This window comes from Mytilus californianus, unplaced genomic scaffold (genome assembly GCF_021869535.1).
Source record: "Mytilus californianus isolate M0D057914Y unplaced genomic scaffold, xbMytCali1.0.p SCAF_2, whole genome shotgun sequence".
NCBI classification, from domain to species: Eukaryota; Metazoa; Mollusca; class Bivalvia; order Mytilida; family Mytilidae; genus Mytilus; species Mytilus californianus.
The window spans coordinates 4,268,775-4,283,352 of NW_026262668.1; the positions used below are offsets into that span (position 1 = coordinate 4,268,775).

At 31.7% G+C, this 14,578-nt stretch overlaps 1 protein-coding gene across 1 annotated transcript; it reads left to right on the forward strand.

The window, feature by feature from the left end:
• The first annotated feature begins 20 nt into the window (after window positions 1-20).
• On the forward strand, window positions 21-14,578 carry LOC127729122 (checkpoint protein HUS1-like). Its single transcript, XM_052236779.1, has 8 exons — window positions 21-127; window positions 4,328-4,455; window positions 7,153-7,329; window positions 9,909-10,016; window positions 11,110-11,184; window positions 12,028-12,124; window positions 12,773-12,916; window positions 14,206-14,578. Exons 1-8 carry the CDS (start codon window positions 76-78, stop codon window positions 14,289-14,291), a joined length of 867 nt encoding a protein of 288 aa, XP_052092739.1. The 5' UTR covers window positions 21-75; the 3' UTR covers window positions 14,292-14,578.

Sequence of the window (14,578 nt, forward strand, 5' to 3'; positions counted from 1 at the left end):
CTAAAATAAAAACAAACGCGGACAGCAGCAAAACGAAAGTAGGAATGGCGGGAAATGTGTAACAGTTAGAACAACATGAAGTTTAGAGGGAAAATCGTTGATATAGGATGTATACACCATTTCACGAGCAAGTCTATTTACATTTTTTTTATTCATACAAGAATCGAATAAATGATAGTAAAACAATACTCAGTCCAGAAAATGTTTCCATTCTGTGTTTATTTTTAGGTGTATCCTTGATAACCAATACCAGAGACATATAATACAAGAGATTCGCAACTCGGCGAAATCCCGTAATAACACGCGGCCACTAGTTAAACCTCGCGAGATCTCCTTAGGTAATAAAGTCATTAATAAAAGTATTAAAAGTACTCGAAGTAAGGACGAATGTTTAAGCATAACATAAACTGTTTCAGTGTTAAATTTATCATAATTAATTAAATATAATTTGAGTACATATATAATTATTTATTTTAATGTAATTTTGATTTTAGATTTGTATTATTGAAAAAGAGACATAATTTGATATTGTATAAAAAAAAACTGATATTAAATAATTAACACTTGATAAATTGTGTCAGAGTTCATTTTATTTGATAGTTACATAATGGGTTTCTATTGAATATACACCTGTCTCGGAGACATAATTTCACAGTGTGACATGTATATTAGGTTTGAATTATTCGATGACCAGGTAAATCACGAACATGTTATAAATAATGAGTTTTAATTGACACCTTGTAAACAAGAAGTTGTCACACCACAGGTGTCCACACTCTTTCCAAAAATACAATTCGCAAAATGTATAATTAATTAATATGGAAAAAAACTTAATTTATTTGTTAATTAATTGTTAATCATGATAGGCTTTGTTTTTTATTGTTGATATTTATAAATTATTAAAATTTTATTTATTTTTATATTCCTCATTTATTGGGCTTTCATTGAGTTTTTTTTCTGTAGGATTGTCGGTAAATGTTTGATTTCTATGTGTTGTTATACAGTTTTATCATATAGGCTTGCATTGAGTTGTTTTTTTAAATGATTGTCGGTAAATTTATGGTTTCTTCATGTTCGAAGTGTGTATTGAGAATTAATATTTAAGAAAATTACAATTAATTTCTCATTTGAATAAAGCTTCATTCATGTGCACGCAATATGGAAAATTCCGATTTTATTTCGTGGGATGACAATCTTAATTTCGTGGGATGACAATCTTAATAGTTACGACTTAGATATACTCCTAGTTGAATAAACTGATAACGAACTCTTTGTTGATAGTGAAAAGGACGAAAACATAAGCGAGAGACCCACCAACAAAAACAATTGACAATACTGCATACATAGATGGATATGTGTGTCCTCGAAGCAACAAAAAATCTATAAAAAAACACAGGTCATACATCAAAGCAACACGGAAGACACTATTTAAAAAGTATTTTATAACCTTGTTTCCACGAGACAATCATTTGTAGTGGTTTTTGTCTTTTAATCATTTGTAGCGGTTTTTGTCTTTTTATTCTGGGGTAAAGAGATGGCAATTTAAAAGTAAGATTGTTTATGTGTATACATATACAAATCCTTGGTGTAAATAAAATCTTTTATTATCATATATATATATATATATATATATATATATATATATATATATATATATATATATATATATAAAAGTCTAAATTGAAAACAACGTTCAAACCTATGATTGCGTTGGATAAAAACCGCAATTTTTATACGTGTGCATGTAAAACAAATTTCTTGGTAGAGGGGTCTAAATACAGCACAAACAACAATTTCCAAAAGACAAAAAAAAGTGAAAAAGTCTATTTTAACAAAACGCATTTGACTAACAGGTCGAACAACTGATGTTCTTAAACCCTGCTGACTGCCATTGGCGATTGCCAAATAAATTGATCACCAGATCTAACAAAATGGATCTTAATATTAATTAAATACCAAACAGAAAACAATAAACTTGTGGAAAAGATGATATACCACAAACATATATATATATATCTTTTGCAGTCACCATTGAAATGTCCTCAATACGATTTTAATTTAAAAATGAATTAGGTTCATGTTTTGAACGAGAAGCGTAGTCTGAAACGACAACAGATGCATATGAAGCTCATTCATAATATTACGACCAGCAGAAGGTTTCCTTTACTAGGAAAATTTTACTCCTTTTGTAAATTTACTGCATTCGTTCATCTTTGGCACCCTAAAAAGAAGAAAAAAACAATGACTTCAGAATAGGAGAAAATAAACAACTTTGCTATAAACAGAATGAAAAATGAATAAAATGTCTAACAAAATGCAGGCTATAAATTTCATAGTGCACAAAAAAGAAGGACTGATTTAAGGAAATTTGTCCATGAACAATTTCAATATTTAGCCAGTTTAATAAAAAATTTCGGGTATCAATCAGAAAAAATCGCCACATTGTTGGTTCAAATTTTACGAAAATAGTCTTATTTTCAGTCACGAAACAACATTTGGGAGTACTATTGGCCCATAAAATTATATATTTATTAGCATATTTTTCAAGTTTTAAGAAAAAAATTGGGAGATCAAATGGTTTCTACGGCAATAGGTGAAGTAAAATGGGCCGAGTTTTAACTTTGTTTGTATTTGATTAATCTCATCATTAGAACACATTTTATCAATAACAAATTATTAGAATTAGTTTTTTGTAACTTTTAAATATACTTGCATGCTTTAGCTGTGAAAGGTATCGGCATTATCCATTAGAAAAATCGTGAGGCGTAGAACCTTTTACACAACAATACGGGTTATTACCCATAAATCCATCGGATTAATCGGCTTTCCGGTGGCCACGTCATTTCATTGGCTGTTATATAGACTCTACTAGAGTTGCGAATCTCTTGTATTATATGTCTCTGCCAATACTATACAGTTAAAGTTCCATAAATTAAATTTGTATCCATACAGAATCATAGAAAAAATGGTTTGAGCCGACCTCCAAATGACCCAAGATTCTGTAATGAGGAGTCTGTCTACTATTTGTGGTTGTACTTCTCCCCATATCCTCCATCAACAGGAATCGGAAATTCTATCAATAAAATTCTGTAAATAATAAAGTCGACTATCAATAGAGCTTCTCGTCGGGCTCCATCCAATGTCTGTTCTTTCTTTTGTCTACCAAACGTGTCCAAATTTCCTTTGGTCTTCCTAGATTTTTCTTTCTAGTTGTGTCCATGTCATGGCGATTTGATAGTCGTTCAATGGTCCATCCTCATGATGTTACCTATCTAACTCAATCGCCTGGGTTAATGTGATGATGCACATGTTGGCTCTTTGCAGCAGTTCTGTGTAAGAAATCATAGCTGGCAACAATATTCTGAAGATTCTATGCAAGATTCAGGTGTTAAAGATATTTGTCTCCATCTCTCTTGCTTAATATATCATCCAACATTCTGCCCCATCCCCTGCTCCATATAACATCACTATCAAAACATTGCTTTTATAGTTTTTCATTTTGGTGTTCCTACTGTATTGGTTCAATATATTTTTACTTTTTTGTGTAAATGTTGTTTATTCCTTATTTCTTAGTAGTACAGATGTGATTCTTATTTAAGTGATTATTATGAATTATCAGTCAGGGGTATGACTTATAAAAGTAATTTGAAAATTTCAGTAATCACCTATTTAAGTGATTTTGGTGTTTCCTTTGATCTTCAAATGCTATAAATGTCATTAATTTTCCATAAAATGACAGTTTTTTTTGTAATTTGCATACATAGATCAAGTACCCCTTTTTCTTGTATATTAATCATGTTAATTTCATCAGTGCGCCTCGGGGCAGTAGATTTGTGTGATAAAGCTTTAAAAAGTTCCCTTGGGAATTTTTCTGTGATCAAATATTCATAAAATACTCTTATAATCAGACAAAGGTTAACAATTTTAAGTAACCTGATTAATCTTCTTTACTCTTAGAATGATCAACTTCAAGGTTTTTGTCCTAATCTACAAGTTATATTAGTTTATGCATATTTCGTGTATTTCAAATAAACTGTAAAAACTGACAGGCTCATCAAGCAAAACATCATTTCTGCATGCATATATAGTTGTTTTTGTAAATGGAATACTTGTCTTTTAACGAATAAAAAAATCTAGTTTGTGGGAAAAATATCAAGAAAATGTTATAAACACTTATTGAAGTGTTTAAATTTTTACTTCTCTAATTACTTGTTTTAGTGATTTTAGGAAGTCGGTGTCTGATTTTGTAAAAATTTTCAATTTTTCAATGCTGAAATCACTTGTATAAGTAGTACCTGGACTGATTATACATTGAATTAATTTTCAGGAGTAATAGGGACTCTCTCAAAACTAATCAAAAGTTGTGTCTTGAGAATAACTCCTGGTAATTGGTATTTTATACTTGCTGAAAAGTTGGCAAATGGAGGAATACAGATCTGGTGTGAACTACCTCAGGTAAAATTTGTATATTCATGATATAGGTCATGTAGGTGATAAAAAGCTATATTATTTACAAACATCCATTAGGGTGCAATTATTTATAAAAGATTTCAAAATACATGGTAAGTTGAGTACAGATCACTGAGATGAAAAATTAATTAAATCTAGTAAAAGCATGTTCTGGTCGCAAAAACTTCTGTATACATGATAAAATGGCAAAATTAAACAAAATCATCACTATTTTAAACTCTAATGCTATAAAAAAAAGTAGAGAGTCTGAGCAACCCTCTTTAAACATGTTAAAAAGATATTACAATAGTCATGATATTTTCTGTTCTGATGATCACTGGCTTAAAAACTGAAGCTTTTGCTCAATGTTAATCATGTTAATATATCCAATATATTCCTGAAATAAGCCTAAAGTTTGCTTAAATCTGAAACTCTGCCTTTTGATATCACAGTTAAATTTTGAAATCAAGTCCAGGCTGATATATGTTGTATTTGCATTTTCTGAGAACCATCATTCATGTCATAATCAGTCAGTGGTGCTACTTAAACAAGTGATTTCATCATCACTTATTTCAGTGATTTGATAAATTCAGTTATCACCTATTTAAGTGATTTTAGTGTTTTCTTTGATCTTCAAATGCTAATTTCATTGATTTTCCATATTTTCACAATCTTTTCTATAATTTTCCTACATAAATCAATTATCCCTTTTTCTTTGTATATAAATTTCACCAGTGCGCTTGGGCAGTAAGTTAGTGCGCTAAAGCTTTTAAAAGTACCCTAAGGCTTGGGAATTTTTCTGTAATAAAAAATTCATTAACTACTCTTACTATCAGACAAAGATCAACAATATTAGGTAACCTGATTGGTTTTCTTTAGAGTTAGAAAGATCTACTTCAAGGTTATGACCTGATCTACAAACTATTCCAGTTTTTGCATATTTTAAAAAAACTAAAAAAGTGTCAGGCTTATCAAGCAAAAGACAATTTCTGCATATACATAGTTGTTTTTTCGATGGAATTGTTGTCTTTTTACCAATAAAAAAATCAAGCTTGTGGGAAAAATATCAAGAAAATGTTATAAAAACTTATTAAAGTGATTACATTTTAACTTCTAAAATTACTTGTTTCAGTGATTTTAAAAAGTCTGTGTGAAAATTTTTAATATTTCACAGCCAAAATCACTCCAGGGAGTGATTCTGAAATCACTTGTTTAAGTAGTACCCCTGACTGATAATATCGTTTAAATATGTGATTGATGTTGGTGCCAAAGAAATTATATGAATACAAACTACTGTTAGGTAAACATCTTTCAGACAGCAACCCAATGTCAGAAATAATTAAAATACACCCAGAGGTCAACCTACAGTCTTCATCAATAAACTTATATTAATATTATTCAGTTGATTCCTTAAATTTTATTGTATAGTTCTACATTCAACACATTTAACGTCTTACTGTTCGCGTGTCTATTTTATGCCAAATCTGTATATTTATATTGAAAGTTTGATGTAATTTTATATATTTTAAAAATATATAGCTCATAATGATTTAGTAGCTCTCCACTTTATATGCTGTCATTTGATATTTGAAAGTTGTGTTGTGACCTATAATTGCCTACATGTACATCATTTGGTCTCAGGGGTATTTGTCTAATTTATCATACCACATCTTTGTTAATCTCGCCTCAACAAAGTTTGGAAGATGAGACTTCAGCGTGCTATTTCCAGCAGTAGTGGATTTGGCAGTGATGTCAACAATGTATTACATTACAATTTAAGTTTATACAAATTGTCAAGTACAATATCAACAGTTTGATATAAAATAAGGAGATACTGTAAAGTAAGTGTATTATTATTAATTTGTTTTTAAATTCAAAATGTACATTTTCCCATGTTTTTATGCCCCCGCCGTAACAATGCGTAACGGAGGGGGCATTAAGTTTTACCCTTGTCCATCCATACGTCCGTCCGTACGTCCCAAAGTTGGTTTCCGTTCTCTAACTTTAGTTTGCCTCAACCAAATGTTATACACAATTCTTATTACCACAAAATACAGATCAAGTTTGAATTTTAGTGGCATCACTTTAACCGTTCTAGAGATGTGCCCCTTTACAAATGGAAAAATTGCTTTAGTTTGCTTCAACTAAATGTTATGAAACTTATACACAACAATAATTACCACAAAACACAGATCTAGGTCGAATTTTGGTGGCGTCACTTTTACCATTCTAGAGTTATGCCCCTTTACAAATGGAAAAATTGCTGAATTTTGCGTTTCCCTTCTCTAACTTTAGTTAGCCTCAACCAAATGTTATGAAATTTATACACAATGGTTATTACCACAAAACACAGATCAAGTTTGAATTTTGGTGGTGTCACTTTTACTGTTCTACAGTTATGCTCCTTTACAAGTGGAAAAATTGCTGAATTTTTCGTTTCCGTTCTCTAACTTAAGTTTGCTTCAACTAAATGTTATGAAACTTATACACAATACTTATTACCACAAAACTCAGATCGAGTACACATTTGGGTAGTATCACTTTTACCGCTCTTCAGTTATGTCACTTTATAACTTTATATGATATGCAAGTGGGGGCATCATCTGTGTCCCATGGACACATTCCCCATTTATTTAAAAATGTATTACCTAATATTGTTCCTAGTGTCTTGACGAAAAATTAAACATTTGTTTATTTCCACAGGGTCATTTCTTTGACGAATATGCAATGGAAGGTGTATCTAAGGAAGCTAATGAGATTTACTTAGAAGTTGCTCCAGATAATATTGTTAAAGCTCTAAAAACAGCTAGCAATGCCAAGTGGATCAAGATTAAACTGACAAAGAAACATGTCCCTTGTCTTACTTTTGAAATTGATCAGGTAGGTGGATATTGCATGGTAGTCACAGGCACTTGTTTCTGTCAATGGGGGGGTTTACTATCCGCACTCGTATGAAAGATAGTAAACCCCCCATTGACAGAAACAAGTGCCTGTGATGGTAGTGGCCTTGGTGGCTGAGTGGTCAAAGGAATACATTTACAGTGATCACTAGCCTGTCCACACTGCGGTTGAGAGTTCGAACACCACTTATGGTAAAGTGTGTTTGATTCTGATCTAACTGACAAGGATTGTCAGTTTTCCTACCAAAGGTTGTTCTATCTAGCTACTTCGGCTTCTTCCACTAAGAAAAACATGGCATCATTATATAGCCAAGTGTGCTAAATGCAGTGTTTATCACATACAATAAATGGATACGCCATTAGAAGGAAGACATTTGTTAAATTGCTTTTGATTAGTTATCAAAAATTTTAGAATATGATAGGAAAAACTAATATTTTTAGAACACTTTAGGACGTTTGAAATCTGTTCTAGTTTATAAAGACAGTTCTATAAAATAGAATTAATACTACAAGCAAGTGACTAGAAGTAAAAATTGAAGCTGAAAGTTTTCTACTTGGAGTCTTAGAAATCAAAGTTGTACATGCTGTAGATGTATTGATTTTTATACGACCACAAAAATTTTTTTGCGGTCGTATAAAAATCTTTTTATATTGGTATGACATTGGCGTCGTCGTCGTCGTCGTCCGAAGACACATTAGTTTTCGCACTCTAACTTTAGTTTAAGTGAATGGATCTCAATGAAATTTTACCATAAGGTTCAATACCACAAAAGGAAGGTGGGGATTGATTTAGGGGGTTATGGTACCAACAGTTAAGGAATTAGGGGCCAAAAAGGGGCCAAAAATAAGCATTTTTGTAACTTCCAGACATAACTTGTGTGTAAGTGTATGGATCTCTTTAACATTGTACCACAAGGTTCCATATCGCAAAGGGGATGCTGGGATTGATTTTGGGGGTAATTGCCTCCAAATTTTAGGAATTAGGGTCCAAAAAGGGGCAAAAAACAAGCATTTTTCTAGTTTAATGACAATAACTTGTGTGTAAGTCTATGGATCTCTCTGAAATTGTATCACAAGGTTCCATATCACAAAGGGAATGCTGGGATTGATTTTGGGGGTATTTGCCTCCAAATTTTAGGAATAAGGGGCCAAAAAGGGGAAAAAAACAAGCATTTTTCTGGTTTCATGACAATAACTTGTGTGTAAGTGTATGGATCTTTATGAAATTGTACTACAAGGTTCCATATCACAAAGGGAAAGCTGGAATTGAGTTTGGGGGTAATTGCCCAAAAAGTTTAGGAATAAGGGGCCAAAAATAAGCATTTTTCTAGTTTCCAGACAATAACTTGTGTTCAAGTGTATGGATCTCTCTGAAATTGTACTGCAAGGTACCATACCACAAAGGGAAGGCTGGGATTGATTTTGGGGGTAATTCCCTCCAAATGTAGTAATAAGGGGCCATAAAAGGGCAAAAAACCCAGCATTTTTCTAGTTTCAGGACAATAACTTGTGTGTAAGTGTATGGATCTTTATGAAATTGTACTGCCAGGTTCCATATCACAAAGGGAAAGCTGGGTTTGAGTTTGGGGGTAATTGCCCTTAACGCTTAGGAATTTGGGGCAAAAAAGGGGCAAAAAAACAAACATTTTTCTAGTTTCCAGACAATAACTTGTGTTCAAGTGTATGGATCTCTCTGAAATTGTACTGCAAGGTACCATACCACAAAGGGAAGGCTGGGATTGAGTTTGGGGGTGATGAATCATAATGAGGTTCAAAAAATTTGGGGGGGGGGATTTTTTTTTTCCTTTTTTTTCTTTAAAATTTTCCATTTTAAATTGGTTATTTCTGTTTTGTATATAAAAGCAAATAATAATGATATGGTTTGAATAGGTAAATTAAAAAATTTTAAGTTCTTAGACCACTTTCATTCTGTGTCAGAAACCTATGCTGTGTCAAATATTTAATTACAATCCAAATTCAGTGCTGTATCAAGCTTGAATGTTATGTCCATACTTGCCCCAACTGTTCAGGGTTCGACCTCTGCAGTAGTATCAAGCTGCGCCCCAGCGGAGCATTTTATTTTATAAGCAACTATAAAACAAAGTGTACTAATAAATACATGTGTATACTGATCATAGCAGCACATGTTTTAATATCTTTGTTTTGCACATTCATTATCATTGATATGTTAAGTTATAAAAAAAAAGTGAACAAAAATAAATCTTTTGCATGCATATGTGCGTACAAATATGCTGTATTAAAAATTCATGTAACATTTTCAAAGAATCCTTTATTACCAGAAGAATTTCAAACTGCTTGTTGTACAGTGTTTTTTTTATGAAAATTTATTTTAAAATATGAATAAAGAGAGATAAAGGGTAAATATAATGATCAAAGACAAAAACAACTACAAAATCCAAAAGATGACTACAGGTACCAAACAAAAACTAGAAAAAAAACAAACCAAAGATGACTACATATACCAAACATAAAGTATTAAAAAAAAACATACCAAACTAAGACAAGTAAAAAAACATGCCCTATTATTTGTATTTTCAGCCAACATTAAGTTCCCACAGCAGAACAGTCGTCCACGATGTACCAGTTTCTGTTATACCCCGGAGATTATGGGAAGACTACGAAGAACCTGGACTTCCACACTTTGATGTGAGAATTCATTCTTTAGATGTTATTCATGTGTTAACCTAGTATTGACATGTTGACTGTAGAAAGGTTTATTCATAATTATTCCTCTGCTCCAGAAGAGAGGGGATGCTGGTTTATGTCTCTCTATCCATGTTTCCATCAGTCAGTCTGTACCTTGAAAATTTTGTCCCACTTAACTCATACTTGTCAACCTATGACAATGAAAATGCAGGTGATGACCTGCATAGAAGAATGAAATCTCAGGTCATAACGCTACAAACTTTTTCGAGCTGAATTTCAGTATTTAGGGGACATTTTTCTTATAATATATATCAAAGTTTCCAAAACATGTCCGCATGGTTAAGTAATTTAGAATTGTACATTTTATTATTTCATTGCACTTGGAGGCCATTGAAAGATTTGTGTTACATTGCCTTTATTCCTGTTCATATTCAGTCCATGGCATACAATGTGCCAATTTGTGTTTTCATTGCATACATTTGTATTCTTTCAATAGGACAGTACATGTACATTGTCCAAAAATATAAAACAACACAGGTAAAGCAAGTCAAACAGAGATAATGTTTTATTTCCTTCACCATTTTATGACCAACAATGTATAATATAAATCTAGATCCTTGAAAAGGGGCGTTCTGAATTTGAATCAAGTTTCATGTGTGCATGCTATATGGTGTGATGCATTTTCACATCCACCGCCCATCAACTTCCTGTTTACAGAATAGTGGGGTATCATTTATGAGAAATAGCTCACATCTCAATTTGTTTTTGTTCAGTTTTATTTAAAGTAGAAGATTTATGCTGCACTGACTTATTTATTGCAGAACTTCATTTACTGTGGATTCATTTATTTTCGTGGGTATCAATTTTCGTGGATTGAGGAAAACTTGCATTTTCTTGGATATTTGATTTCGTGGTTTTTCAAAAATCTTCATATAGTCATACAGCAAATTTGTAATTCGTTGAACATTTAAATTCATGGTTTCCCTGTACCCACGAATTCCATGAAAATTGGTATCCAACGAATAATAATGATTCCACAGTACACTTACAAGTTCATGGATTGCTGTACATTTGTCATTCTTTATTTCCACAGGTCAGTATAGCTATGCCACAGATGAAGTTATTGAAGAACATGATAGATAAAATGAAAAATCTCAGTAATCATATGGTAAATATAGAAATCTATTATATTATAAAGGAAAGTAAACTAATGCCTGGTAGATAATTAGTTTGATAATCTATTATCTGTAATACCTTACCAAAACATGAACAGTTTGTAGAACTATTTTTGAGTTGATATAAAGAAGCAAGCTACATATTTCATAATACATCACACATACTGAATATCTTGTGTTCAAAACATTTTTCTGAATTGCTCTTCATAGTAGACTCTCTGATCTGAAGTTATGAAAGCCATGGGAAAGTAAAAACAAGAACGACACAAGTCTAATCAACTTGAAACTTAGTACACATGTTCCCTATGATATGATCTTTCTAATTTTAATGCCAAATTAGAGTTTTGACCCCATTTTCATGGTCCACTGAACATAGAAAATGATGGTGCGAGTGGGACATCCATGTACAATGGACACATTCTTGTTATATTTATTTCAGAAACATTTTTTCTTTTTTTTTTAAATTTTGGGATACTTTTATTTGGGTTTCAGTTTCATTATAATAAGTAATAGGATCACACAAGGTCATGTAAAAAATACAGTGCTTTAGGTGAATAATAATTTATTATAAGTTTAACCTTTAACTAATAATAACAATGTCTTACTTTGGACGAAAATGTAAGATTTTCCCTCCGCTTCAGAACTGTCCAACAGCATCAAACTAGACGGTCTTGGATGATTTTCTGTTGGTGTGTTACACCTGTACATATTAAAATTTTGAGCTTTAAGGTTGGTGCCATAGTTTTTGAGCAGATAATGTGTTGAGGTTCAGAGACTGTCAGAATTTATATAAGGAGATGAAATTTTATGTTAAATGAGCCTTTTGTTTGTTAAAGGTTCTATCAGCCAATCAGAATGGAGAAATGAAATTAAGTGTAGAAACAGATATGGCAGCTGTCAGTACACATTTCAGAGACCTGATCAACCCTTCAAGTTAGTATACTGAATATCATATTATTTTTATCGTTAAGGTAAAGTAACACTTTATACCAGTTGTAATCACTACTAATTTATAGATTGAAGTGAATGGACTACCATCAAAACTGTTATTACTTAACAAGGTTATGTGCATCTATCTGTTATAACAAATAAATCAATCCCAAACCATGACCAGAGTGGTAAAATACTTGTTATTTGGTGTACATAAAATAGACAGCAAACTAAAAACACGATTGAGGATGTTTAGATATGATAAAGTTACAATGAAAAATTTTAATTGAGAAAATAATGACGATTAGTCAATATAATTCAATACACCTTATCGCTATTCCCGCTTGACCCGAGAATCTGTCCCGCTCGAACTTTTGACGTCATACAACAATCACTTTTCCATTGTGGCGTCAGACATTTTCTATTATGACGTCAAAATTTTACGGGAACTTGTGTGATGTCCAGTAATGGCGGACAAATAGCGATAAGGTGTATACAATAGGAGTAAAGAAAATCTTTCTTTCTGAAATGAAACATTATTTATTCTTTGAAACATTTATTAATTGTGAGCTCAACCATGAAACCTATTCTTTCAACAAAGTAACATTTATTTGTATTGGTCAATTTGATGATTTTCACATTTGTATTTAGCTCTAGACCAAGTACCATGTTCACATGACAGTTCTCCAGAAAGGGTGAAAGATCCCAATGAGTTCAGCAAGGCCAGGATAGATATCAGAAAATTTGCCCAGTTTCTATCAGGACAGCTGGTTAATCCAACTAAAGTTATATGTAGTGAGTACTTGTGTTATAAAATTGTTCTTCCGACTTAAATGATATTTAGTAATTAGAAAGATCTGTTATAGTAACTTCCAAATGCACTGAAATAATTAGGGTTAGCAGTGCTCTTTTTTAAGTTTAAAAGCACTTAAAAGTGTAGCTTATTATGCACCAATTTGTAGCGAGATGTCTATTTTTTACGGTACAAATTAAAAAAAAATATGTCTGTTTAAGTTTTTTTCAATGCTTTACAGATTGATTATATGATAATTATTGATAATCTTTTTGAAAAAAGATTATCAATCTTTTTTCAAAAAGATTATCAATAATCTTTTTGAAAAAAGAAAAAAATATTTAAGGTAACCTGTGTTGTTTTAAACAAAAGTAAAACTAACTTTTTTTCTGAAAAATGAGGAAATTTTCATTTTAAGTTATGTGTGTCAAGGCTTCTATCTCAACATCATGTACAATGTGGTAAAGATATTAAATAAATAATAAATCAGCCATTCATCATATACATTGACCTTGTAAAGCTAGTTTTGTCAGTTTAAGGGTTTCGAATCTTCACAAATAACCTGTTAGATGGTTTATATCAATGAAACTATTTGTTTTACATCGATACTTGCCTTTAACTATTCAGTATGTCTTTTAGTTTATTTAGTTTATATGTCTTTTGTTTTTGTCTCGAATTACAGAGTCAAAAAGCGAGACAAAGGTATGCTATTTCAGGCGACGGCGGCAGAGTCGTCAACAATGTACTAGTTTGCTATTGGGCCATTTTTTGGGGAACCACTAGTTGTAGGTCAATGATATTGGGGGGAGGGGGGGTATGTAGTTGTATTAGCATTGGCACACCTCATTTCCATGGAGATTGTTTGGCCATCTACATGTTAAAATATTGCTATTTTAGTTTCAACATTTGCATTTTTCTATCTAAGTAATAAAATGGCTGTGTTAACAGTTATTTTGTATCATTGGGTTGCTGTCTCATTGATGTAAACCCAATATTTCCTTTAATTAATTAATGATTTCTATTGATTATTTCAAGTTTCAGATAACAAGTAACCACTTTTTACTAGAAAATATTGAATACAAATACAAGATGTAATTTTAGCAAACAAAAAATGACACACAGGAAATGAAAGACATGAGTAGAAAATTTCAATAAACAGTCAAGTTAGTTTATGTTGCTGCTTGTTAATTTCAGGTACTGGAATTATTCACTATGACAAAGAGTCATTTTCAAACGAATACGTGATTATCAGCTACTAAATTTTATGATTTGATGTCATTTATTTTCACAGATATTGTTCACAACAAAGTTGTGCACTTCCTATTGCTGAATGAAGATGTCTCATTACAGTACTTCATGCCAGTTGTAGCTTCATGATACAGGATAAGAATTGTATGGTTGTGTGAAGGGAGACAACTAGGAATTGATGACGGATTTCAAATTGTATCAAGGGAGATGAATATGTCCAATTTTACAATTTAAAGCCAATTCAGTCCTTCAGCATTTCACTTCTTTTTTTATCATAGATTTGGAGTATGTTCAACACAGTTAATACTGTTTCATGTGAGGTTATTGTAATATTTATAACCTAACACAAAAGGGAAAAGAAAAATATATAATCTTTTGTTCATTGACAGCACATAGTTCAATGAAAATTGTTTAGA